General features: G+C 42.5%; 12 protein-coding genes across 12 annotated transcripts; 9 read left to right on the top strand and 3 right to left on the bottom strand.

Annotated features, from left to right (window-relative positions):
- Nucleotides 1–95: 95 nt before the first annotated feature.
- SAMD00019534_025740 (hypothetical protein) lies at nt 96–1,462 on the bottom strand (the record flags this gene model as incomplete). Its single annotated transcript, XM_012901872.1, has 4 exons — nt 96–170; nt 505–564; nt 650–1,257; nt 1,396–1,462. 4 exons carry the CDS (start codon nt 1,460–1,462, stop codon nt 96–98), a joined length of 810 nt encoding a protein of 269 aa, XP_012757326.1.
- Nucleotides 1,463–2,158: 696 nt separating this feature from the next.
- On the top strand, nt 2,159–2,829 carry SAMD00019534_025730 (hypothetical protein; the record flags this gene model as incomplete). The annotated part of the gene is made up of 4 exons (XM_012901871.1): nt 2,159–2,245; nt 2,347–2,418; nt 2,492–2,587; nt 2,725–2,829. 4 exons carry the CDS (start codon nt 2,159–2,161, stop codon nt 2,827–2,829), a joined length of 360 nt encoding a protein of 119 aa, XP_012757325.1.
- Nucleotides 2,830–3,379: 550 nt separating this feature from the next.
- SAMD00019534_025720 (hypothetical protein) lies at nt 3,380–5,164 on the top strand (the record flags this gene model as incomplete). The annotated part of the gene is made up of 1 exon (XM_012901870.1): nt 3,380–5,164. The coding sequence occupies one exon, from the start codon at nt 3,380–3,382 to the stop codon at nt 5,162–5,164; it is 1,785 nt and encodes a 594-aa protein (XP_012757324.1).
- An 894-nt stretch (nt 5,165–6,058) lies between these two features.
- On the top strand, nt 6,059–7,083 carry SAMD00019534_025710 (hypothetical protein; the record flags this gene model as incomplete). Its single annotated transcript, XM_012901869.1, has 3 exons — nt 6,059–6,721; nt 6,797–6,916; nt 7,003–7,083. 3 exons carry the CDS (start codon nt 6,059–6,061, stop codon nt 7,081–7,083), a joined length of 864 nt encoding a protein of 287 aa, XP_012757323.1.
- A 630-nt stretch (nt 7,084–7,713) lies between these two features.
- On the top strand, nt 7,714–8,430 carry SAMD00019534_025700 (hypothetical protein; the record flags this gene model as incomplete). The annotated part of the gene is made up of 1 exon (XM_012901868.1): nt 7,714–8,430. One exon carries the CDS (start codon nt 7,714–7,716, stop codon nt 8,428–8,430), a length of 717 nt encoding a protein of 238 aa, XP_012757322.1.
- A 178-nt stretch (nt 8,431–8,608) lies between these two features.
- Nucleotides 8,609–9,091, top strand: SAMD00019534_025690 (hypothetical protein; the record flags this gene model as incomplete). The annotated part of the gene is made up of 1 exon (XM_012901867.1): nt 8,609–9,091. One exon carries the CDS (start codon nt 8,609–8,611, stop codon nt 9,089–9,091), a length of 483 nt encoding a protein of 160 aa, XP_012757321.1.
- Nucleotides 9,092–9,331: 240 nt separating this feature from the next.
- SAMD00019534_025680 (hypothetical protein) lies at nt 9,332–9,823 on the top strand (the record flags this gene model as incomplete). The annotated part of the gene is made up of 3 exons (XM_012901866.1): nt 9,332–9,365; nt 9,453–9,561; nt 9,667–9,823. The coding sequence occupies 3 exons, from the start codon at nt 9,332–9,334 to the stop codon at nt 9,821–9,823; spliced, it is 300 nt and encodes a 99-aa protein (XP_012757320.1).
- Nucleotides 9,824–10,463: 640 nt separating this feature from the next.
- On the top strand, nt 10,464–11,750 carry SAMD00019534_025670 (hypothetical protein; the record flags this gene model as incomplete). The annotated part of the gene is made up of 1 exon (XM_012901865.1): nt 10,464–11,750. One exon carries the CDS (start codon nt 10,464–10,466, stop codon nt 11,748–11,750), a length of 1,287 nt encoding a protein of 428 aa, XP_012757319.1.
- Nucleotides 11,751–11,823: 73 nt separating this feature from the next.
- On the bottom strand, nt 11,824–14,616 carry SAMD00019534_025660 (hypothetical protein; the record flags this gene model as incomplete). Its single annotated transcript, XM_012901864.1, has 3 exons — nt 11,824–12,352; nt 12,425–12,543; nt 12,619–14,616. The coding sequence occupies 3 exons, from the start codon at nt 14,614–14,616 to the stop codon at nt 11,824–11,826; spliced, it is 2,646 nt and encodes an 881-aa protein (XP_012757318.1).
- Nucleotides 14,617–16,716: 2,100 nt separating this feature from the next.
- On the bottom strand, nt 16,717–20,546 carry SAMD00019534_025650 (hypothetical protein; the record flags this gene model as incomplete). The annotated part of the gene is made up of 4 exons (XM_012901863.1): nt 16,717–17,162; nt 17,234–19,011; nt 19,085–20,431; nt 20,509–20,546. 4 exons carry the CDS (start codon nt 20,544–20,546, stop codon nt 16,717–16,719), a joined length of 3,609 nt encoding a protein of 1,202 aa, XP_012757317.1.
- A 1,846-nt stretch (nt 20,547–22,392) lies between these two features.
- SAMD00019534_025640 (hypothetical protein) lies at nt 22,393–23,477 on the top strand (the record flags this gene model as incomplete). Its single annotated transcript, XM_012901862.1, has 3 exons — nt 22,393–22,508; nt 22,575–23,034; nt 23,154–23,477. 3 exons carry the CDS (start codon nt 22,393–22,395, stop codon nt 23,475–23,477), a joined length of 900 nt encoding a protein of 299 aa, XP_012757316.1.
- Nucleotides 23,478–24,509: 1,032 nt separating this feature from the next.
- SAMD00019534_025630 (hypothetical protein) lies at nt 24,510–26,694 on the top strand (the record flags this gene model as incomplete). Its single annotated transcript, XM_012901861.1, has 3 exons — nt 24,510–25,992; nt 26,058–26,511; nt 26,586–26,694. 3 exons carry the CDS (start codon nt 24,510–24,512, stop codon nt 26,692–26,694), a joined length of 2,046 nt encoding a protein of 681 aa, XP_012757315.1.
- Nucleotides 26,695–26,735: the final 41 nt, after the last annotated feature.

Raw genomic sequence — 26,735 nt, 5'->3', positions numbered from 1 at the left:
TTTGTAGTTGTAGTGTTGCATGTTGTTATGATTGCTTGATGAGATGCGAGAGTGGCCCATCATCCGTCACTCAACAGCGCAGCCATTAGACTACTTTAGTTCAACTTGGAGCAGACGGCATTGGTGAAATCGGCAGTGCCGGACTTGCCACCCAAATCCTTGGTGATGTGCTATATGATTGATTGGATCATGATGGATCATGATTGGATTGAGTTAGTGATCATGTGATCATGATTGATTGAATGATTGATCAAACATACCTTTYCCTTCACTGATGGTTGTTAGTACAGCCTTCTCAATCTTGGAGGCGTGGTCAGCGAGACCAAGGTGACGAAGCATCATGATTCCAGAGAGGAGCAAGGCGGTTGGGTTGGCCTTTCCTTGACCAGCAATATCTGGGGCGGTACCGTGGACGGCCTCAAAGATGGCAGTGCCATTCTCGCCGATGTTTCCAGATGGGGTGAGACCCAATCCTCCAATCAGACCTGCGCACAGATCACTGACAATGTCACCATAAAGGTTTGGCAAGACCATGACGTCCATCTTGGATGGGTTGAGGACCAACTATATATTGTGTGTGAGGGAAGGTCAATCATTGTGATCCATGTAATCCATGATCGATCATCGATCACATCCATTATGATCATACCTGCATGCAGTTGTTATCAACGGTCATCTCTTCGTATTTGATTGATGGGTAACGAGTGGAGACCTCTCTGCAGGTCTTGACAAAGAGACCGTCGGACTGCTTCATGATGTTGGCCTTGTGGATGCATGTGACCTTGCTTCTGCCCTGGGCAATGGCGTATTGGAAGGCGTAGTTGGCGACGCGAGCCGAAGCCTCCTGTGTGATGACCTTGATGCTCTGGGCAACGCCCTTGACTGGCATGTTCTCAATTCCCGAGTACTCACCCTCGGTGTTCTCTCTGATGACGACGGTGTCGACGTCGTCGTAGCGGGTCTTGAAGCCTGGGATCGATAGACATGGACGGACGTTGGCGTACAGGTTGAAAGTCTTGCGCAGTGCCAGGTTGAGCGACTGATGGCCAGTGCCGATGGGTGTGGCCAGTGGGCCCTTCAGACCGACCTTGTTGCGACGGATCGACTCGATCACATCTGTTGACACTCCAGTCTGAGCGTTGACATTGACTGTCTCCCACTCGATTGGTGCCTTTGCAGCGGCAAAGATAGTCTTGACAGCGTCTGAAATCTCTGGTCCAATACCATCACCAGGGATCAATGTTGGACCTTGATGTTCTATAATATATGTGTTGTGATGATGTGATGATGTGTGTGAGACACTCCATTCCTGTGATTGACTGATTCCCTGTCGTTTGATCGATTGATTGATCTGTATATATATCTTGATATAGAGATATATAATATAAGAGATACTTACGGCTGTAGAGTAGTATCTGATTGAGGTTCTGGCAACCGATTGCAAGGCAGAGTACTTGAACATTGTGTTTTGTATTTAGATGTGTATAAATATTGTCTGTCTGTGTGTGTAATGTTATGAGTAGTAGTGTATGAATCTAAACTATGAAGCATCACTTGGTGCACAAGCATTCGGGTTTCCCAGGTCATAATCATCTGTGTGTGTAGTTTTGCTGTTGTCATGATGAGAGTACACGAACGACAAACGAAAAAAAAAATAGGTGTTGTGTGTTGTTGCCGACTCCGAGATGGTAATGATGGTACTCTAACCAACCTCTAATCATCATTATCTCAATATAGTGCAGACACATATTTAATTATCTGTTTGAAATTTTTATAAGTTGATTAGTTATATTCATGTTGATGGTGTTAATTAATAGATTAATTTATCAAGTTTTGATCAAAAAGAAATGGAACCAAATGATAATATATATAATTATAGTTATTAAAATTGTTATTAATATTATTAAGGCTTTTGGAAATATTGTAGTCTGTTATTAATGAATGACATAATTATTCTTTGAGACAAGTCCATTCAAATGATACCTCAATGATGAAGTTCCAAGTGGTGTGTTGAATGATGTAGTAAAAGTTCAATCTTGACTGTTGACCCACCAATGTTTGGCTCCTTTTCACTTGATACTTGATACTTATTACATACTTACTTGTACAAGATAGATAGATAGATAGTTTGATTGATATATATATTTAGAGATAAAGAATGAGCGCACAAGATATTAGCCATCAATTCCTTGCCCACTACTATGACAAGCTCTCAACTGATAGAAACCAGTTGGCTTTCCTCTATGTATGTGTTTGATTGATCGATGATTGGTAGTTGTAACACTTGTCCTTGAATGAGTAGTTGTGTATCTGATGAACTAACCTCTGTGTTGCGTACATATATAGACCCCAACATCGACATTGACATGGGAGACAAAGAAGGCCCAAGGAGTAGAGCAAATCATGGCCATCCACAACGTAAGTACACTTGTTTGATTGATTGATTGATGGATTGAACAACATACCTAACAAACACAACTCAAACACATAGTCCAACCCAGCAAATGTCCAACGTCAACTGACGAGCATTGATGCTCAACCAACTCCAGGTGATGGAATCTTGATCCTTGCCACTGGCAATCTCTCTGTATGTATATTGATTGATTGATTGATTGATTGATTGAGCACATGCAGACAAACAGACAGATAGACAAGACAGGCAGGCAGTAGTAGACTGACACACACAAACACAATGACATCTACAACTTTGACAATGAACAATAGATTGATGGAGACAAGGCACTCAAGTTTACACAGGTCTTCTTTTTGGTCCGCACTGGTGGCAGCTTCTCGATATCCAACGAGTTCATGCGTTTGAACCTTGAATAAACTAACTGCACAGTGTCAATGATGTCGACGTAATCAATTGATTGATTACGTTGTCATTCTTCAAAAAGTAAGCAACAGATAGATAGTTTGATGTACGGACAAGACATTCAGACAGGTATGCAGGGCAAGGTATAAGGTTGGATGACAAGAATCGATTCCAGAAAGACTAGAATAGAATAGGTACTAGTATCTATCTAACTTGTGTGTTGTCGGCACAAGACACGTAAATAGCCAAAGGCTTAATGGTCCAGTCATTCACTCTTTGTGAAACGACACAATTATGATGAGTCAATGTATTGATTATGTGTTGTTGTTATTGATCAATGACCCTTGGTCGATAGTGATGGCGAGGCAGGCGAGGGTCACAACAATCACGGAATCACCACGTGGACCGCCTCTGACTCGAATGTGTGTGGGTCCAGTCGTGACTCTTCAGCGGAAATCCAACTTTGAAGCCACAAAGACATAAATAGACGTGGCCCACCACGTTCATTCACTTCATTCGTTCAATCATATATACATATACATACTTATCAAATCAAATAATAAGATGAGTGTCGATACTGAAGAGAAGGAGACACAGGTGTTGATAGTTGGAGGTGGTATTGTAGGATTGACCTCTGCATTGTTACTTCAGCAACAGGGTATAGATTGTGTGTTGGTCGAGAAACATCCTTCAACATGTATACATCCACGTGCACGTGGCTTCAATAGTCGTTCAATGGAGATTATGCGTAGTATTGGATTGGAGGATGCAATATTTGAAGCTGGATCGGACCTGGCCCCATCCAAGGGCATCTACTCGGGCACGACATTGGTCCAAGTGATGGCATCGCACACACTCAAGCTCAGAGCCATCGCGATTGGTGTCACCCTGGTCACATTGTTCTATGCACTGTATCGTCTTCTGCCCGGTCTGTGGTTCTCTGCGACAATGGGCTTGATCACATACGCGCTGGTGCGTCGCTTTGCTCCACTCTTTGTTCTGATGAAGCGTGGCAGTCCTTCATCATTCGTTCGATGTACACAAGATATAGTCGAGCCCCTATTACTGGCAACGGCAACCAAGCGAAGCGATCACTTTACACAACACTTCTTGACCGAGTGCACTGCCATCAAACAGGACGATGCAGGCGTCACTGCCACCCTGGTCAGCACAGTCGATGGCGCCACACGTCACATTCGCGCACAATACGTTTTGGCCTGCGATGGCGCTCGCAGTCCCATCCGCGGCATGCTTGGAATCGAACGAACCAACTCTGTGTGTGCATCATCAATGCACATGAACCTATACTTCCGCGCACCGGCCATCGCGCCCTATGTCAAGGGCCGCGAGTTTAGTCTGTGTCATGTAGAGAACCAACACGTGCGCGGCCTATTCGCCTCGATCAACAACAAAGACCTTTGGGTGCTGCATGTGGCCATGAAGCCTGGCGAGACTTCAGCGTCCTACTCCAGCCACCGATGCATCAACCTAATCAAAGCGGCAGTTGGCATCGATTCATTGAACGTGGAGTTGAAGGGTGCACTACCATGGGAATCAGTCGCGCGCGTGGCAGAGACATACAGACGCGGACGTGTCTTTTTGGCCGGTGACTCTGCACATGTCATGCCACCATGGGGCGGATTCGGTGCCAACTCTGGCATTGCAGACTCTCACAATATTGTTTGGAAGTTGTCGGCTGTGCTGCGAGGCGAAGCTGGCGATGCGCTGTTGGACACTTATCAAGCTGAGCGACGACCACTAGCCGTCAAACTGTCCACACTGGCCGCGAGTATGAACGACCCCAAGGGTCTGTTTGACATTAGCTACAGAATGTACATTACAATCATCTTTAGAGTGCTGCCATACATCTGTTTGGGCTATGGATACAATTCAAAGTCAATCACACATGATCAAGACGCTACCGAGCTGCCCGACGTCAACTCTTTGGACCTGGTCGGTCGACCTGGAACGCGATTCCCTCATAGGAACGTCGTTGTCACAACACAAGACAATCAAGAAGAAGAAGGCGAACCCAAGTCAACATTGGATCTTCTGGACAACACAAAGAGCACATTGTTTGTTGTTGGAGACAGTCGATGGGAGATCGTGGCACGCGAACTATTGGCAGAGAATGAACAACTTCCACTACAAATCATATCGACCAACCATTTGGAGAGTCTTGCCAAACCAATCGTTTATAGAAAAGACTTTGGTGTTGGCACATCTGGCGCACTACTCATTCGACCTGATGGATTCGTTGCATGGCGCTCAATAGATGACTCTCAAGCATCCAAGCTCCAACTCACAAAGCATATCAATACATTATATTGTAGTGGTAGTAACCAATGATCATTGGCGCAACGAGTCAGATGATGGACCAACTTTGCGATGCGACCCATAATCAATCAAAGAGGTGAATGAATAAAAAAGTGGAAATGGCCATTTTTGAACAATTTGAAATGAACCATCTCTTATCGTGCCGTAAAAAAGCATGGTAATAAATGGAATTAGTGACTACTTGGTTGGAGGGCATCACGCCAATCCATTGACGAGATAAACTAAGAGATAAACAAAACACTTTACGAGTGACTGTTAATACTTATTTAACTCTGCACTTACCTTGTGTGTTGACATCCCTTTTCATAACATACTACTATAACTTAAACTCTAAAAACAAACAAACAATCAAACAAATCAGACGAATGATTGATGGAACACTAACCAAATGAATGAACATCGAATGAACATTGAATGGAAGGGTTGTAAACAACTTCCATGATCACTTTGCACTATGTTCTACGGAGTTGTTCAACATCCTTGGTCGTCGTCGTCGTCATCGTCTTAGTCATCGTCGTCGTTATTGTCGTCGTCAATGATGATGTCAATCCATCATGTTTGGATAAGTACTAATGATCATTCGTGGTACACTTTGTGATCATTATCATCATCATTGGGTAGGGCAGCATGCAACAAGTATCTGTTATAAATGTGTTTGTCATCTCCTCTAAAGACGACGTGACGTATATTCAGAACAGTGTTCCATGGAACAGACCGATCGATTGGGATTAGGGGTTGGGGCTGCGAGACCCACTTGGGACCTGCAAAGGTCAAACAACACCCCAACTTAAATGGAAATTTCTGAATCAATCTGTTGAACAAACACATTAAAGTCAAACTTACATCCTCTACTTTGGCATTGACACAACTCTTCTACTTATACATACATATAACAACAAACAAATAATGACAACAACACAAGAGATCCAGAAAAAGTGGGATAGGTTCAGCTCAACCTTCCAGTACAACTTTGAGCCTCAGACTCTGCCAACCGCTCATGTGTTGGTGGCCAACTTGCGTTTGAACATCCGTAACTTGCCTGTGCCTCGCGCAGTCCTCGAGGTTGCATGTGGCGCTGGCTCTGGCACCAAGTTCTGCCTCGACTCTAAGCACCCCAACACCCATCTGACCGCCATCGACCTGTCCCACGACATGCTCTCCCTGGCCAAGGCGCGTCTCAACGTGCCACAAGAGACGGGCGAGGACACCCAGCGCCACATCAAGCTGCTGCAGGCCAACGCCGAGGAGTTGCCATTCGCCGACGGCGCATTCGATCGCTACTTTAGCAACTACTGTCTGCATCTGGTGCTCAACCCCAACGTGATGCTGAGCGAGTGCTACCGTGTTCTTGAGAAGGGTGGCATTGCCACGTTCAGTGTCTGGGGTCGTCCACAGAACTCCAACACTTTTACCATCATCAAGAAGGTCCTCGACGAGTTGGGCTTTTGCCAACCATCACAACCATCCGACGCACCAGCGCCCCGCACTCCATTCCATCTCAATGACATTGAGTTGTTAAAGTCAATGGCCAAGGAGGCTGGTTTCTCAAAGTATTATGCTGCCTACACTGTAAGTTAGATGTATCTCTTACTCCAACATGGCACCCTCAATCACTGACTCACTCACCTCGCAACGATCATATAGTACTTCAACACTCTGGTACTTAGTGGACAAGAGTACGTTGATATGTTCTTTGCTGGACCAGACACTACTGACACCATTGCCCGTTTGGGTCAAGAGAAGGGTGACTTGTGGAAGCAAAAGGTATGATCACACAAGCTTGGTAATGAGTATGTCATGCATCATCTTACTCATACACTTCCATTCATTCCCGCAACAACATCATATAGGTTGCAGAGTATGTTGACGCTTTGCTTGCAAAGGGCGAGCTCATTGGATTGGAGTCTGCCTATCTCATTTGTGTGAAGTAAAGTAAAGTAATGCTACAACATTGCACATGTTGTTCACAACTGCGATATCATCGCAGTACCATTCGAATGGATATTATATGACGTGCGCAGGTCTCCACATTCTGTGTCCAACGCGTCCAATTTTCATCATCTTGAGTGTCACTGGCATTAGATGGATATGCTCGAGCATGTTTGATACTTTGATTATTTGTACCAATCCATCTGCGACTAGCAGATGCACTCATTCGAATGGTCGAACAGCAAGACATGGCTGTTGGTGGGTTGGGTGGTTCTATAATTATTATTTATTATTATTCCAGTTTTCAATAGAGTTAGTCTAACACATCAAATCCTATTTGTACAGATAGAATAATTAATAATAATGTTGTCAACTAAAGTCTTTACATCACAGTAATACCTCTCCCAAATAGTGCAGCAGGTATACTATCATGGGTCAATCAAACTGGTCACTGCACAAGTCAACACCAGAATCCACCCTCTGATCAGATGCCGTTTGTTGGAAGACAGGAAACAATGAGATCATTCCTAGAGTTGACAGATAGAAGGTTTCAGGCAAGGCACAAGACAGACAAACAATACCACCCAGTACCCTTCTGTGCTGGCTGTCCTGGCATTGGAAAGACCAGATTTATGCAAGAAGCCGCTAAAGCATTGGGTCACCAACTGTACCAAGATCATTACCTTATCACTATCCTCACAACATTTGGCAATGGGTGTGGCATCATTGGTTGGGAGCAGGACTTCACGGGCGATACAGCATTGGCACTCCGTATGATCAAGACATACTTCTTTCCTGGACCATTTTGGTCAACTTTTCTTTCTTTGGTAGGAGCTCAGCAACAGGTCAGCATTATGGGAGCACTTGGGGCAGTCAAGCTTCACTCTGGCAAAGAACGAGTTACGATATTCCTCGGTATTGATGAGTGCAACCGTGCCATTGAGCATCAATCCACAAAACCTCGTTACTTCCAGAACATGGTCAATTCCTTGTGCGATTGCTGTCTTGCCTATCCCTCCAACAATATATTCCTGGTTCCCTTGTTATGTGGCACGCTCCATCTCTCAATCAATGATTGTTTACTCAAGTCTTCCTACCCACCTCATACCTTGCCCATTGGATTGCTATCAGACGACGAAATTGTGGAGATGATTGACAGTCTCAAATTGGACAACTGGCGAAACTCAAGACCGTTCCGACTGTTACTCTCTGATATGGGTGGTCTTCCCCGTGCAGTCGAGCTACTCCTCAAAGTCATCAACGAAACCATCACCGAAGCGCGCAAAAAGAATTATGAACAATCAACATTGGAGACAATAGACTACTCTCAAGTGTTCTCGTTGGTTTAGGAAAGAATAGGCGAGCAGTATGGTGGACGATCCTTACCAAACGAACTACTCAATGTCATCATTCAGACCGCAGTGCTCGGCGGCCAAGTGGAAAGGACTGACAGACTTCTTCCCGGTAACCCTGATCGCAAACAGAATTGGGAGACGATAGAGTCATCTGGACAGGCTATCACCAACCATGACAACACTGTTGTGCTCCCCTATCATGTTCTGGTTCTATGTCAACAAGACCAATTTAGTCTCTAGGCTATCATCCAAGTACAACGATCAAACCTACACTGTATTATGGGAGGACTTTGAAGTGTTCAACGCAGACTATCAGCTACTTCGCCAGGAGCTCTACCGTCAGCTCAACCCAAAGGACAATGAAATCGCCTTCAACCAACCTCCATTCAACAACTCCTTTGTTGTGCATCGTGACAACTTTATCAAGTACTACGGACGCACCTTTGCAGCACGCGCAGCAATCTTCTCAATGAACGAACGAATCAATGTCAACACCGAGCCATACTCCAACTTGAGGGTGCTTCCTGGTGTCGGGGACCAGATTGCCAAAGACATCATCACACATCGACATCAAAAGGTCTTTGCCAACCTGGACGACCTGAAGTCAAGGGTTACCAGATTCCCTAAAGACTCGTATACCATGGTAGAGTTCTAACAAGTCTTCAATGTTGTTGGTACAACAGTATACACTTCTCTTTGATCAGTAGTTCTATGTGTTAATAATATTATTTGTGGAGAATGAATGAGGTCCAACACCTTTATTTTTGATTTTATTGAATTAATTAATGTTTGAGAAGACGACTAAACACCAAAAGACGAAACATGTTCATTTAGTTGAGAGTATAACAACAACAACCCAAAACTATATCAAAGTAATAATAATAACAATTAGGTCATGTCTGCGAAACTAAAGAATCAAAAGAAGAGCAGTAAGTGTTGTGTTGATAATGAGATATATGAACGAATGAATGAATATAACTTATGTTCTAACTTTACATCATCAATCAATCAATCAGAGGATACTATTCCACAAGATGTTGTAGGTGACATTGGTGACGTTCCAGAGTTGGATCAAGAGGAGAAGAAGAAGGACAAGGAGTTCATCCCATTCGCTTCAACTGATAGGTATGGATCTGATCATTCATTCATTCATTCATTCAATCTTGGCGATCATTCAATCTATCAAATGAAACTAACATACCATCGATTTGTGAACATGTAAATATATAGAACAAAGGTACAAAAGAAGAAGATGTCACCAAAGGATATGAAGAAGAAGAGCAAGGGTATTGAGAAGGCTATCATGAGGAAAGAAAAGACAGAGACATCAATTGAGAAGAAGTTGAAAAAGACATTGGTCAAGAAGAGATGGAACTCTTTGTATTGATTGTTTGGACTTAACATCAATCAATCAATCGATCATTCATTCACCAACAGCACCAAGCCCCCATCTAATTAATAGATCGACACAATCAACTCAATCAATCAATCAATCAATCAATATTTGCTGTTATACAATTGGACCGACCTAATCCTAGACTTCCAAGAAGGTGGTGTCAGAATGTCTCCGTATCCGTTCTGTCATGGTGTGTGTGAGTGACATCCAACAATGTGGACAGTCTGGAAAGGGGGTTCCATTCATACACTCACATGTGACACAAGCCTGTCCTGTCTTATGTATGTAATCCCACCAACATGTCAATTTTAAATAAACTCACATGTTATAATCTATCTCTCCTGTCTTTGTCTCTCTGTGTATTTATTCATTGCTAGCAATGCAGTGTTGTTGTTGATACTTCATTCAAAACAAGATACATACACACAACCGCAACAGATAAACACACAAACACACACCAGCTCAGATATTTGATACGAAGAATCTTCTTTTTAGTTTATTTTTCCTTCCAAGATTGGGACAATTGTGGATACTCCTACGCATAGAGCAAAGGCATTCATTCAAAAGATACGACACTACTACTTTTAACAAAGATATATATACTAATAACATTACACTTTACTTAAGAATGATGTCAATGTTTGATGATGATATCCTTTTGGGATACACAAAGAAGAATGAAGGGAGCAACAGCAACAATGTACAACAACATAACAAAGATAATAGTGTTGATATGTTCATAAACAACTTTAATAATAATAATAATAATAATAATACATTGAATAGAACAACATCTATCAATCAACAACCACAATTACATAATACAAGTAGTGGTAGTCTCAACAACTATATCAACAACAACAACAATAGCAATAACAATAGTAACAATAATAGTTACAGCTCTTTCAACAATATACCAACATCATATGGATCTTATAATAATTCACCAAGACAGACGTTGACCCAACACCAACAGCAGGGTAGTGGGTCAAACAGTCTAAACAATAGTTATGGTTATAGCAGTAGTTATGATCAACACCAACAACACCAACAACAACAACAACAATCACAACAAAAGTTGATCAACTTTGATGACGACGATGAGTTCTTTAATGCAATTAGAAGTAGCGATGGAAATAGAGCTGGCAGTAGTAGTGCAGCAGCTGCTTCTCAGTCTCCATTATCAGTGAGCACTGGCAATGTGTCATCACCATTGTCATCGTCGCCCAGATCACAATTGAAACAGAACCTATACCACAGCTTCATCGAGACCGACCCGTACAACCTAAAGAATATGGGCGAGCTGACGAGAATCAATGAGCACAACAACGAGGGCGACTCTTTCAATCATGTGGTCTCTGAGAAGGACACGCTGCAGGGCATCTCACTGCGCTACAACTGCACCGTCGAGGAGCTCAAGCAAACAAACAAGCTATTCTCCACGGCAATCCACGACAGGTCGGTGCTAGTCATACCAAAGAAGAAGAACCAAACCCCCCAACTAAAGGAGGACATTTACAACAACAAGGACATGGAGGAGACGATGAGGAAGCGAGTAATTGGTCGATTCCTAAAGATGACTGGATGTAACGATCAGGAGCAGGCCGTCTTTTACTTGGAGAAGCATTCCTTTGACTTTTACAAGGCGATGCACGAGTATCAACGAGAGGGCAACATCGAGGTGGAGGTCAAGAAGAGCACAGAGATGGCCCGACCTGGCAGTGTGGCAATGAACATTCTCTCACAACAAGCCTCTCCATTGCAAGCGGCCGCTCATGGCACATCACACAACTCCTCATCACCAGCTGAAATACTCAAGAACAGTGATATATTGATCAATCAATATCGAGACATGTATTCGAGTCCATCAAAGTTCAATCCAAGTCCAAATAATAGAAGTACAGATAGATATTATTGATGATGATCACAGTATGTAGTAGTGTAGAGCAGAACAGTGCATGTAGCACGTTTGCAATAAACGATATATATATTTAATGTTGTTGTCCAACTTTTATCAACAATTGATTGGCCAGATTCTCGCATTGTAATTGTTTGTTCTTGTCATTGTTGAACGACATGTTTCGCAACTCTTTCAACATGTGGATGGCATTGTTCAACTTGGATGCAGCATTGTTGTTGTTGAGTTGTATCGACTCCATGGCTTGAACAAGCTGTGACCACAAGTTGAGTGACTTGTCTGGATTGTTCATGGCCACTAGTCCAAGATATGGTAACAACTTGCGATTGATAATATCATCCAGTAGTAATTGTGTAAAGAGGGCATTGTCCAATTTGCCAGACCATACAGATACTGCTTTGACCAAACGAATGCATCTAGTGAACATCATCGTTGTGAACTCCTTAATATCATCACTATCCTTATCAGTGATTGGAATTGTGATGACATCAGAACTATTCTTTAACGACACATAGATCTGAGTATAGAGTGCTTGTAACTCCTCCTTGTTCTCCACATACACATGTATCTCATCGATCGTTTCTTTGAGATGTTTACTTTGTCTAGAATGGTTTGGTAATCTGGTTAGTTGATTGATTAAAGTTGGATGATTGAATGAGTTTGTTGCTACTTACTCTTGAGATAATGGATTCCAGATGTAGGTGATATAATATTCCACCTTTGGAATGATCACCTTAATCACAAGCTTTGGTATCAAGTCTGGATCAGGGTCATCTTGGTCCAATGTTAAATTCTAAAAAATGTGATTGGGTGATTGAATGAGTAAGTATGATGGATCGATCATTTGATATCTATTATGTATACTTACTGGTACAATACCATAATCCATTAGATCAGTGTACCATTGAAGAGTGTCAAAGTTGACTGATTTCAATGGATTCCAATCAATGAGTTGTAATCTTAGGAATGGTGCAAAGATGTAGGGTATAATATATCCAATGTTGATTCTCTTGTATGATCTATAGTCTTTGATCTTCCAATGTTGAAACTTGTCTCTGACCATACTGATTGTACTGTACTCTTCGTCCACATCATCAAGTACCTGTCTGATCAATGACAATGCCTTGTTTCTCTCGTTCATATAATATGATTCCTCGTCACTGTCATATAACTCTTGTTCATCATCATCTTCTGATCCATTGACTTGTTCATCCATTCTAGATTCCTTCTTTGCCATTCTCTTTTCTCTAACATGTGCCATTCGTTTCTCTCTTGATGCAGTTTCAAAGTATGATCTATCTCTACCAAACTCATCAACTTGCATGTCCTGTTGTTGTTGTTGCTGTTGTTGACCAAAGTCAATCTGACTCTCCAAATCATGTATATAATCATTGATCTGTTTCCTTAGTGCAGCGGAATGATCTCGTTCCAACTCCATCAATCTCTCCTCGTACGACTCGATAAGTGGCACCTTCTCCTCCAAACAATCAGTCATGTTCTTAATGTACGTCTCAAACTCTGTAAAGTATGATAGTTCATCATCATTGACATGTTGTCTTGACTCTAACGTTGTAGTCTGTTCTTGGGCCAACTGTAATGCATGTTCGACACGCGAGAGTTCTGAGCGATGTGAATTGTATACATCGGATAGACGATCCAGTGATAGTTCCATATCCTTGCATAATGATTCAATGAATGATACGCCACCATTGCCACCAATGTCAATGTCCTTGTTGATGATGTTTACAATTGATTGTTGTTGTTGAGGAGGTGGAGTGTTTAGGAGGTCTTGTTGATGCTTTCTAATCTGAGAGTCCAATGTAACACTCTCCTTGATTCCTCCACCTTTCTTGATCTGTTCAAATTGCCAACGTGTCAACTCCTCGTCCTCTTCTTCCTCCTCTTCATCATCATCATTGTTCATAGTGCTACGTGATCCACCAATGATAACATTCTTTGAGTATTGACTATCATCAATCTTGTTGAGTTTGTTACTATCCTTTCCAGGATCACCAAATGATATCTTGTTACTGCTGCTGTTGCTGTCTCCATTCTTTGTACTGTGAGTAGTTGTTGACGAGGATGATAGTGGAATGAATCCATTTGAGTGTTGGTCGTTGTCGTCACCATCTCTACTGCCCTCTTGTAGACGTCTTCTTTTGTCCAATGCCGCCTTGATCTGTTCTCTTGTTGGTATTATTGATCCACCACCAACACCATCTTGATCATCATCCATTCTATCAATGTCAATGATCATTGTATCATCAATATCACCATTCGTCGTTGTTGATGATGATGTTGCAGCAGCTGCTGCAGCAGATGCAGCAGTTTGCTCCTTCTTTAAAATGTTCAATCTCTCTTTGGTGTATTCACCAGATGATGGCATGTGTGTAGAGTACGTAGTTGCAGTAGATGTGATTGAGAAATCATTCCTCTTTATAGTACCAAGGGTCTTGTTCTCCAATGAGTAGACAGGTGTTGTTGTTGTTGTTGTTGTACTTGTTGTTGATGTGATATCATTGTCATCATTATCATCATGATCCTCACCAAAGCTGAGTAAAGTTGTTGTAGTTGCAACCTTCTTCTTTCCAGATGACTGCTGCTGCCTCTGTGCGACCTTTGTTCTCTGTGCTCTTTTTCTTTGTGATTCGTCGTCGTCGTCATTGTTGAGTTGTTGATTGTTGGTTGATTGAATGATTGGTTCAATAATCATTGGTTGGGTTTCGACTACATTATCAATATCATTGTTGTTGTTGTTGTTTGAGTTGACAACTTTATCATCATCATTATCAAAGGAGGAGGAGGAAGAGGATGTTGTCTTTTTTCTAATCTGCTTTGGTTTCCTTGATGCTGTGAACAATGACATGTTATCCTTTATCTATGTATTGTATAATAATAATAATAATGATAATAAAAGAACTTGACACGAGAGTTGCCCGAAACAAATGTTGTTTAGGTGAACATCTGGTTGTTGAATTTTCTTGACAAAACCCAGTTCTTTAATTTATTCAATAACTTGATTTATGTCTGGCGTCTTTGCTGAGGGACAACCAAGGAAGTGGTACAGGAAGTGTAATAATAGATAAAGTAGTTATCTTTGTCTAATTAGACTAGCTGACAAGAATATGGTGATTGTTGAACTACATTCGTTGGATGGTTTTTAAGGAAGAAAGTTTGTTTAGTTTTTTTTATTTTGTGTATTGGGTATCATTTATTGGAGCATTGTTGGTTCTTTGAGCCGAATTGGTGATTGGCAATGATCTTCAACATAAGTTGGACAATGATACCAATGAGGTGGAGGTATGGGGTGTTGGAGTTACCTTACCGAACGAGATATTGAGTGTGTTGTAGTTCCATGTATTTTTTTAAACTTTATACAAGGATAGTTTATTAATTGAAGCATTATTAAATGGTACTCATTGAAGGTACGGGCTATTTCTGTTGATTTGTGAGGGCTATCGGAGTAAACCATGTAAGGAAGAATAAGGTTGTTTTTTTTTCTACCAAATTTAATATAAAGAGATGTACTCTTAATATTATTGAACGTTCACTTGAGAGTATGACAGTTAGTAATTGAAGACCCACTGTCTATGAATGAACGAATYYATATAAACTTATTTATTTATATATATRATGATTGATTGGTGTAACAAGAGGACATACCTTGAGAGTATGACAGTTAGTAATTGAAGACCCACTGTCTATGAATGAACGAATGAAGTGATTGATGCGCGAAGCGACATCAAAACACTTTGGAAAACGAATCATTCGACTCTGTGGAGGTTTATTATATTGCAAATAAATGGGCGTCATTGAAGAGGCGGGAATGGTTAGTCCTTTACTCTGGAAGTTCCTCATGTTACACAAATCCTTGATCAAAAAGGACTTCGCCCAATGGGGGGCTCGAACCCCCGACCACGAGGTTAAAAGCCTCGCGCTCTACCGACTGAGCTAACTGGGCTGGAATTTGGAAATACTTCGTAGTCCACCTTTAGGGAGAAAAAAACGGCCTTTTTTACCCAATTCAGTAAAATTAGGATACAATTTCCAAATTCCAGCCCAGTTAGCTCAGTAAAAATAAAAATACTACTTTGTTGTTAAAATTAATATGGTGGATGGTCAAGTAAATATTGTTAATGAAAAGAATACAGTATATTTCATATGTTATGGACACCCCCTCATCGAACAGGTACTATTGTGTTATCTCATACCAATTTGGGACTATGTTCTGGTTCACTTCCAAATATAGTAGTAACCTTTTATTGCAACATTTCCATTTATAAGTATCTTTCCAAAAAAGGATTTAATTTATCCCAATCAAACAAACAGTTTTTTAGTTGAAGTAATGAACATGTCCATTATTTATGCAATGGAAATGAATGAATGTGTTCAAACATCAAACATTAAGTTGGAAGGAGATATAATATTATTTATGTAGATAACTATCAATCATGTCATTAACAGAAGCAGAGAGAGCAAGAATAGTTGCAGCCAAGACGAGAGGATATTCAAAGAATTTAATATCAAAGATGTTTGATGTTTCCCGATCAACAGTGAGCAGGACTATTCAGCGACACGGAGAGCGAGGAGACTTCAAGGACCGCGTCAAATCGGGACGCCCTTCAAAGTTTTCTCGAAGACTTAGGAGGAGGATCATTAGAGCTTTGGTCAGGAAAGAGGTAATCAGTCTGGAGGAGTTGAAAGCCAAACTTGAAGAGAGATACGAAACAAACATTTCAACGGCTCAAATATCACGTATTGCCGCAAAGGAAGGCCTCACCTATCGCAGTTTAAGCAGGAAGCACGATCTAAAGCAAGACAACTGCATATGAGTCCACAATTGAAGCATCCACTGGATTAGGTGCAAGATAAACAGCTTATTAAATCACTTATCAATACAAAGCGACACAAGTTACTGTAACTACTCTACTTGGAAAACCAAGTTTCAAGATTTATTGCTGCTTGTTCAAAGCAAGTCTTGATACTTGACACCTTTGGGCTCAAGTCTCATTGATAGTTGGTACAATCCTTCATCGGACATTGGTGGGAAGGAGTGTGGAGGACGACATGCCTGCTGACCTCCATCACTACCCTTTCTCTGTTGTCTGTTGAACAATGATGTCGATGTTGGAGAGGATGTGGAACTGGTCGTCGTTGTCGTCGTGGCCAACTGTGATACACTCGGTGATGATATCGATTGGACAAGTGGTGAGATGTTATAGTTGTTGTAGTTGTTGACACCACCTCTTAGTTGTGGTGAATCATCAATTGATGAACTCCTCCTCTGATGATCTTTGTCCTTATCCTTATCCTTGTCCTGTCTACTTGGAGACAATACACCAAAGATGTTGTTTGTACTGACACTCTTGTGTCTCTGTGTCTTCTTCTTGTTGCCAACAGTGACATGGCCATCTTCATCAAATGTGATCGGACTACTGATTTGTGGCATGTTGCTTGGTATGTCTGATAGACATTGAGCCMACCTGGAGGCGGAGTGTAGATCACATTGGACTCTACAACTATTGGTTGTTGTTGAACAGTGGACGAACGTGATGTTGTCATAGTAGCCATCGTTGTAGTAGTGGCTGTTCCAATTGACGAATCAAACTTGATAATCGAATCGAGCAGTGCATTGGTCTGTTGTTCCTGGATCGACCTGTAAATATCCAAGTTGGTCTCACTGTGGCACCTTTCTAGGTTGGGATGTGAAGCACAACCACCAAGTAGTAGTTGTGTTTGATGATGGAATGGTGCCGAGTAGTCCTTCCTTCTTTTGGTCCATGTGATATTGTCATTGACATTGGTTGGCAAGTCCTCCATTGTGAAGCTCCTAAACAATCGGTCAACTTGTGGTGTAGTTGTTGTCGTCGTGGTTGACTTGTCCTCTCCAACCTTGCTCTGTGCGCCAGTTGATCCGTCACCTTGGCCAATGCTAATGTTGTTGCTAACCTTTCGGTTACTAAAGATATTATAGTTTGGTGTCAACAACAATGCCAGTCGTGGGTCTGCGTTGAACATATAGTGATTCCTCTGATATTGTTGTAGTTGTTTGATTACACCATGTACCATCTTGAGTTTGGTATAGTTGAACGTATAGACCGCGTTGCCACCAACTGTTGTTGTCACCTCACCAGGTAGATAATCTGGATTACCCTCCTGGATAAAGATCATATCGGACAATACCAGACCAAGATATGGTATACAGGGTACAGTGATGGACCTCAACTCTGTACGATAGTTCTTAAAGTTCTCCTCATTGTCCATCAGTTTGTTCAAGTCCATCAGAGCCTTTTGATTGTGCTTGGGCAGGATCTTGTGTGTGCACTTGAGTCGCAAGATTGATGAATGTGATATGCCAGCATAGACAGCCATCATTGAGTTGTAATTGCGTAGATCATGCAAATGTTTGGCAATCTTGATCAACTTGGCTAGTACCTTGCAGCGATCCTTGAGACGCTCCTCATTGAGTACGGTTTGGATGACATTCATTGAAATGTCATTGAAGCGTGTGATCATCTTGGATATGTTGAATGCTCTCAAGTCCTTTAGGTCAGCCTTGCCACATACACCATTCATCAGCTCTTGAGGCTCGATGCACATAAAGATTGAGAAATCCACAACTGTCAGTGCCTTGGCAATCTCCTTGGATGGAGCATCCATGATTGAGAGGAAGATGTCGGGAGTGCTCCATGTCGAACTGCGTGGACGTGTTGTCTCACGACCCGGTGCAACAGGACTGGAAACACTACGGCTAATATTGTCCGCAGTCGTCACGGACAACAAGTGTGAGCCAACTCCAAGTCCAATGTCCTTTAGTTGTTTGATTGCCTCGTCCTTGGATTGTAGAGTTGGAGAGAGAGGTGGCGAGCAGGTCGAGTTGTACTGCGTAAAGATTGATGCAGTGATACTGGACTTTAGAGATGTGGAGAGGAATGCCTTGATCTTGGAGTTGGACCTCTTGGTAACATATTGTTTACAAACAATATCACCTGGATACTTGTAGGGTTGTGCCGAGGCTACAATCGTACTGCCGCCACGTTCCATAACCTTGACATTGAGTATGTTCTCTACTTGCTCACACAACTCTACAATAATGTTATGATTGTATGATTCAGTGTCGAATGAACGAGCATGAGCCATAAACTCATGGATCCTCTGGACAAAAGAGTTGTCACATAATGATGGTATTGAACAATCTGTTAGCCAATGCTTTAGAATTGTACATATTCTCATTTGACATTGTGGACTCTCTAGTTTGAACCTTTAATGTTGAGTGATGTGGAGTGACATGTTAGTGATTGGTCGGGAGCGTGACTGTCTTGGCAACAACATACACTTGAATCATTGTATCCAGTATACTTGGCGCGGTGAATACATATTCGTAGGATGTAAAGAATGACTTGAATAGGGCATCGCTAGTCTCTTCGATCAACTTGTAAAGTATCTTTTCAAGACAGTCTGTGAGTATGCCTTGGCGTAGTATCGTCTCTTGGTCCTGTACACTGATTGGAGTTGTTTGTTGAACTGCAACTATAGCAACATCAGGTTTAGGGCTTGTAGTGATGGCCAAAGTAGCAGGACGCTCCACCTGTTGTTCAATGTCCTTGGACAATACTACCACAACATTGTCCAATAGTGGTTGTTGTTGTTGTTGATGTGGTGGTGGAGACAATGATGGATTGTGTTGTGCCATCACCAGTCTTTCAAAAGGTGGCTCGGCAATGTTGATGCGCATTGATTCTTGAATGGCCATGCTACGACGATTGTGTGCGTTACGATTGGCGACGAATGGTGAATGGTCAGGTGTCGAGATTGTCGCTGACAGTGAATAGTTGGATGATGATTGTGACATTTGATTGATAAAGTTTAGCTCCAGCAATGCTGCCACTGATGAGTCCGTGTACGTGCTGTCTTTGTGAGTCGTTGTCGTCGTCATCTCTTGTTCATCATCATCAGAGTTTGAATTGGAGTTGGAAATAGAGGGTTGTTGTTGTTGTGTTAGGCTCTGGATCTGGAGAAGTAGTGTCTCCCGCTCACTCTGCCATGCTGCCTCCTTTTGGCGATAGTCAAAGAGTTGTGTGTTGGCTTGTAAGAGTTGGGAGTTGGTTTCATGGAGTTGTTGGCGTAATGACTGTTCAGTGTCTGGGCTGGATGATGAGGAGTAGGATGATGAGGTTGATGATGAGGAGTGATTGGTGACAGTGTTCATGGTTGTTGGCGCTTGATGATTGATAGTGATCTTGGACACATTCCCCATGGACCTTGAACGTGAGTGTAGTTGAGGTGATCCACTTGGTGACTCTTGGCTTGTTAGTTGCTCAACAACGCCATTGGTATCATCATCAACTGGTGGTTGATCCTTGCGACCAGATCGACTGAGTAGACGTGAGAACAGACTGTTACGCTTGTGTCTGCGCTCAGAGTCTGGAGAAGATGTTGACATGGCCACAGGATCCAGACTGGCTCTCAACTCAATATTACTTGGCGTTGTTTGGATACCTGTCAACGGTGTGGTCTGGCCCAGTTGGACATTGGACGAACGAGGTGGACTGTGATCAGTGTCCACAATGCCAAGTTCTTCATTGTTTGAATGACTTGGTCGATGGCTCTTCCTAAAGGACTTTGGTATAATACTCATTCTCTTTTCCCTCTCTTTGATGGCGGGTGATGCTACTCGGTGTCTGAGTTTGTTGATGTTAGATTGGGATGTCCAATGGACGAATTAATCAATCATGTATAATCGATCAATCAAACTTACATTGGTGGTGATTGAGGTGGCGTTGATGAAGTGGCCATGTCATGCTCGGAACTGGCGGTCGATGAGGATTGACCAGAAGAAGCGGACTTAATGTTGTGAGAAGAGTTGGAGCGGCTAGGAGACCTCGGTTGGAATATATTAAACAAGGATGGTGATGCTGTCGTTGTAGTTGGGGATGATGATGTGGGCGTAGGTGGTTGCGTTGGAGTTTGGGTTGTAGTTGTTTGAGTTGGCGTTGGAGTTGGCGTTGGATTTGGCGTTGTGAGTGAAGATGTGAGTTGTGAAAGATTTGGCATTGATGGTGAATGGAGAGATGCTACTGCCACTCCTGTTGCTGCTGTTGTTGCTGTTAATGGTGTAGATTGCATGGCCATTGGAGAGCCATGGGTGTGCGTTTGTGATGATGATAAAGTATTTCTTGGAGATGAAGGTGTACTGTTGGAACCTGTCGTCCAAGATGATCCATTGCCATCCTTTGACAAAGACGATTTGTTAAACAACTTGCTCAAAGTGTTTACCTTCTTCTTTGCTGGACTATTGGTCGTTGTTGACTCATTCATGTTTGAAATGAATGAATGAATGAACGATGATACACTTATATAAATAAACCAAGATGGAGAGATATATAGATTGATAGTTTTGTACTAGTATAGTTTAGTTATAAATAATTCCAGATGGTGATGTGATGTGCAGTTGACCTAAACAATGGCAGGCTAGATGATACCTTTAACTAAACAGCCCTCGTTGTTGTTGTTGAGTGCAATCAATCAGGTGAGAGTTGTAATAACAATAACAACAACATCAAAGAGGGCGGGCGCGCGAGTGACAGCTGGGCGCCAGTTCATCAAACATCATCATCAATATACTTTGCAAGTATAAGTAATGTTAACAGCGTAGTTAAGTTACATCTTAAGAGCCTGTATCACGTTCAAATGAATGAATGAATACGAGTTGGGGAGAGAGTGAGTGAGAGAGCTGGTGGGTGGGAGTAGGAAGGCGGCAGGGGGCAGGTGATGGATGCCTGCCTACTATAAAGAGTAGGAGGGAAACGGTGATTGATGGTGGTGAACAATAACAAGGTGGTGATGGTGGGTACTGGCGATGGATTGTGTGTGTTGGTTTGTTTGTTTGTTTGTTGTTAGTGTGACCCTAAGTGGGGGATCATGTGATTGTCGATTGGTTCATTGGCCTTGACTGTGTGTGTTTGTATGAATGATCGATTGCTTGCTATGAACGAGGGGTTTCATTGTAGTGATCTATTATCCTATAATCATGGCTAATGAAATAAATGGATTGATTGTTGTTATTACAACATTGGTCGCACAATAAGAGTGAGAAAATACAGTTGTATTAATTGGTGATCATCACCATAATAAGGTTGTTTGACGGTCCACTGATCGAGGTTCGTATTTTGGTGGGAAAATATGACTTCCGAAGACTCCAACATGCATCCAAAGGGGGCTGTATTTTGCATGTTGGGCCAACTTTGACTTCGACTACTCTTGAGTAAAGTCCCGTGAATGGTGAGAGAGCGTGTGAGCATGACGATTCGGGTTGCCCATACTCCGGAGCAGTAGTCTAACACAACTCAACCCGGCTTTATCTATCATTCATTCACTCAATGGCCCACAATTGTGAACCCCTTGGGCCAAAGACAGATATTTGGGAATTTGATTCATTTTTTGTGCAATTTATTAACGCGATCACTTGTGTTTGTGTGTGTGTGAATGTATGCATAGGATTGAATGAATGATGATGGAATGGTAGGATGTGGGTGAATGGAAGACATCCTTGCAGCACCTGAGTGTCTCACCGGATGACATCTCTACATTCATTTCATCAAACTTACTTTCATACACACAGATAATATAGATAATTACAAAGATGAGATATACATTTGTTATCCTCAGCGTTGTGCTCTTTGCTGCTTTGGCTGCTGCCACCCCACGTCCAACCGTCATCTGGCACGGTATGGGTGATACCTGTTGCTACCCATTCTCGTATGTATACCTCTATCTCTATATCAATCAATCAATCCCATACTAATATGACATTGTCATTCTTAGAATGGGATACATCAAGAAGGTTATTGAGGACCAGATCCCAGGTATCTACGTCAAGTCATTGATGATTGGCAAGGATATCCCAGATGATGAGTACAACTCATTCTTTTTGCCAGTGAACCAGCAGGTCGATGAGGTCTGCCAGCAGATCAAGAACGACCCAGAGCTCGCCAACGGTTTCAACGCCATTGGTTTCTCCCAGGGAGGCCAGTTCCACCGTGCCTACGTCCAGCGCTGCAACGACCCACCCGTCTACAACTTGGTCTCTGTCGGAGGTCAACACCAGGGTGTCTACGGAATGCCACGTTGCTCTGCCACCAACCAAACTCTCTGCAACCTCGCCCGTGAGATGCTCGAGCTCGGTGTCTACACCGATGAGGTTCAGGACCGTCTCGTCCAGGCTCAATACTGGCAAGACCCATTGGATGAGGCTGAGTACTTGGCCAAGTCCCAATTCCTTGCTGTATGTATATGTTAATCAATCAATCAATCAATCACTGTGCACTTACTAACTCACACTTATTCAATCAATCAATCTATCTTCTACCCTATCTCCTCTATCTCCAACTTGTAACTTTACAGGACATCAACAATGCCAGATCATCAAAGAATGAGACCTACAAGAAGAACTTCATCTCTTTGAACCACTTTGTCATGGTCAAGTTCCTCAACGACACTATGGTCATTCCAAGAGAGTCTGAGTGGTTCGGATGGTACGCTCCAGGCCAAGCTAGAGATCTGATCCCAATGGAGGAGACCCAGCTCTACACCGAGGACTGGATCGGTCTCCAGTACCTCAACAACGAGGGACGTGTCACCAAGATTGGTTGTGAGGGTAACCATCTCCAGTTCACCGAGCCATGGTTCATCCAGAACTTGATTCCATACTTGAACAACACTTTGTAAATTCAACAATAAACGAAGAGTTGAGGACGTATGAGTTCATATCTCATGTTGTAAATGGGAATCAAATGATCATAAATCTATTATTAATAATAATTTGTATACTGATAATAAATAATATAATATAATTATTTGTAAATATTGATAGAATCACCTGGGGGGAGGGGGATTGATCCGGATCAATCTGTCTGGATTCAATTACAAACCCCAACTGAGAATGTGAATATAAATGTAGTTGATTTGAAGTCCTAGATAATTAATTTTATTATTATTATTATCATATTAATATCAATGGCAAAACCAAAGTTTTTCTATCTAATTGGAATTATAGTTATTCTATATTGTTTTGGAAATGTTCTTGGCAATGCTGAAGGAATTGATTCAGTACAAGAAAATAACTTCCTAAGTCAAGCGTAAGATATTTCTCATTCTCACCATCGTAGAAGATTATAATACTAATTAGTAATTATTATTATAGATATGACCTCCGCGAAAAATCTCTTAATAACTATATAATAGGGTAATAGTTTTTATAATTTATTTTATTTATAAATATTAATATTAATTACTTCTTTATTTTAGATATGAAATACAAAGTGATCAATTAATAGCCAGGAGTACGATTTTTCATGATAATTGGTAGCTATTTTTAGATAGTCAAGAATAAATATATATAACAATAGGGTATCAAACTACAATATACTATTATTCATTGTTTAATTGAAATGTCCAATTGGTACCATATATTCTCTCTTTGACTTTTTATTGACCCCATTATCGGAGTTCCATCATCACTTTTAGTCACACATCACAAAGAAGTTAAATGAAAAGGAGGATGTGAACAAACAACGTACTTGATTAATGATTGAATGAATGAATGAATGAATGAAGATGATGGGAGACAACTTACAACAACATCATCATACTTCAACAACATCAATTGAGGACCAGTTTCAATCATTGGCAATCAATCCACCAACAACAACAACAACAACAAATGGAGATGTTGAACTAACATTGGACAACTCAAATGCAATGGCAGAGGCGACGGGCACATCAAAGTCATGGTTCGATACGATATATCAGTTCAGACAGACATCGTTCGATGCTATGATCATTGCATCAGACCCACAGTCACAGCTGGCGCAATACATGGGAAGTCGCAACGATCAAGTAAATGTTGCCCGCTATGAGCCAGTGCCACAGACACTCGATCAAAGTGTACTCTTCTCATCGACATCCATCCCAAACCGTCGTGAGATGTTGAATGACACTGCACTGCCGTGTGGACTGCTGTTGTCACCTTTCGATCGCCCCGTCCTCACAACCAGCTCATTCGACTACTATCCGCCACGATGTGCGCACTGCAGCGCCTACCTAAACATCTACTGTCGACTCGAGGAGCACCCTGTACACCACTGGGTGTGTGCAGTGTGTCGCCACTCCAACTCTATCGATTCAGGCACCAAGGGTGTGCGTTCAATCTGGGAGGTCAAGCACGGTCTGGGCTGGTGGGCAACCGATGCCTACCGCACTGTTCTAGCGTCAGATCTATACGATATCAAGAGACGACGAGCATCACCGCAGACATCATCAGCAGCAGGTACAGCAGTAACAGTGGACAGTCGTGGTGGCGGCATCAGCGACCCAATCTCATCATCAAACGTGCTGGCTGACGAGCAGACAACAACAACAACAACAACAACATTGACGAGCAATGCGTTGGATCAAGGTACCAACGCTATGTATATATTCATCGTGGATGAGAACCTGCCGAGATCAGAGTTGACGATCATCCAGCAAGCCCTGCGTCAGCTGCATAGCAATATCAGCGGTACCGCGCAGATCGCCCTCATCTCTTGCGCAAAGGTCGTGTCGATTTATGAGATGGCCACGTCAACAACGGGCGTGGTCACAGCCACAGCACACACATCCGCCAAACTGATCTATGGCGGCCAGTCACTTTCATCATCAGACTCCTTTGCACTCAAGCTCAAAAAGAAGCTGTTCATGGACACGGTAGCAAGTGGCGCAGAGAAGTTTATGCAGAGCTTCCAGTCAATCATATCTGCCAGCAGCCGCGGTGGCAGCGCGCCTGAAACAGCGCCAATCGCACTGGGCGTCGCAATCGAGTGCGCACTCTCATTCATCTCCACATCAGTCGATCGCTCTGGTACTGGCAGCAACAGTAATGGTGGCCGACTATTTGTATTCTTGAGTGGCGTGCCTAGCTTTGGTCCAGGCGCGCTGTCCATGTCGGCAAGAGTGGCTGCCGAGCGAAGCAATGAGTTGGATGCGCAAAACAGTGTAGCCAAGGACTACTACACACAGCTTGGCCAGCGGGCCTACCAGAAGTCTGTTGCCATCGATCTTCACCTTTGTGGTTTCCACGCCTTTGCCTCGCGCTACCTCACTCCCCTTTGCATGCCCACTGGCAATATCTTTATCACTCACGAGCTCAACGACATTGATCGATCCGACATGACATATCGTAATATGTTGAATGCAATCAACAAACGTAGGTATCGACAAGGCAACGACATCCATGGACGCACACGCTAACTCCTCTCATGCTTTCTCTAGACTGTGGAGTATACTCTAGATTGGACGTTCATTGTCCAGAGGCGATAAGTCTGACACATATTATTGGACCAACGGTCAAGGCCAGTGGGAAGCAGTTGCCAGAGCATGCACTGGATGTGGACGACAAGATTGGCAACACGGACAAGTACGCCAGTTTTGAGCTTACCAGTCATCAACAGGACATAACCTACGCTCTCTATTATGAGCTTCAAGAGGATGTACCTCAGGACTATATCCATATCCAGTTTGTTGTGCGTATCTTGGATGACAATTACAACCGTATACTACGTGTGATCACCAAGCGAATCAAGACCACCGGTAACTTTGACAAGTATCTAAACACACTGGATCTCAATGTGATGGCTGTGCTTCAGACCAAAAAGATCGTATTGGCCGCTGGCAAAGCAGAGACTACACAGACCAATGGAGAGTCATTCGATTATCAAGATGAACTGTAAGTGTCTTGAATGTTTGGAGTAGTCCAATTAATGATCATGATCACTCACGCCATATTATATCACTCCCAAGGGACAAGCAACTAAAGACCATCGCCAAGAAGTGTGCCAAAGTCCAACGTGGATGGTTCTCAAAGACAGTCACAATACCAGAGAAGATCAAGCAATATATAAGACTGTAAGGCCTCGCTCACTCACTCACTCAATCAAGCAATCCAATCAC

The sequence above is a fragment of the Acytostelium subglobosum genome, assembly GCF_000787575.1.
Source record: "Acytostelium subglobosum LB1 DNA, scaffold: scaffold4, whole genome shotgun sequence".
In the NCBI taxonomy this organism is placed as follows: domain Eukaryota; phylum Evosea; class Eumycetozoa; order Acytosteliales; family Acytosteliaceae; genus Acytostelium; species Acytostelium subglobosum.
Note: the sequence above shows the minus strand (reverse complement) of the source record. Positions and strands in the feature narration are given on the sequence as shown.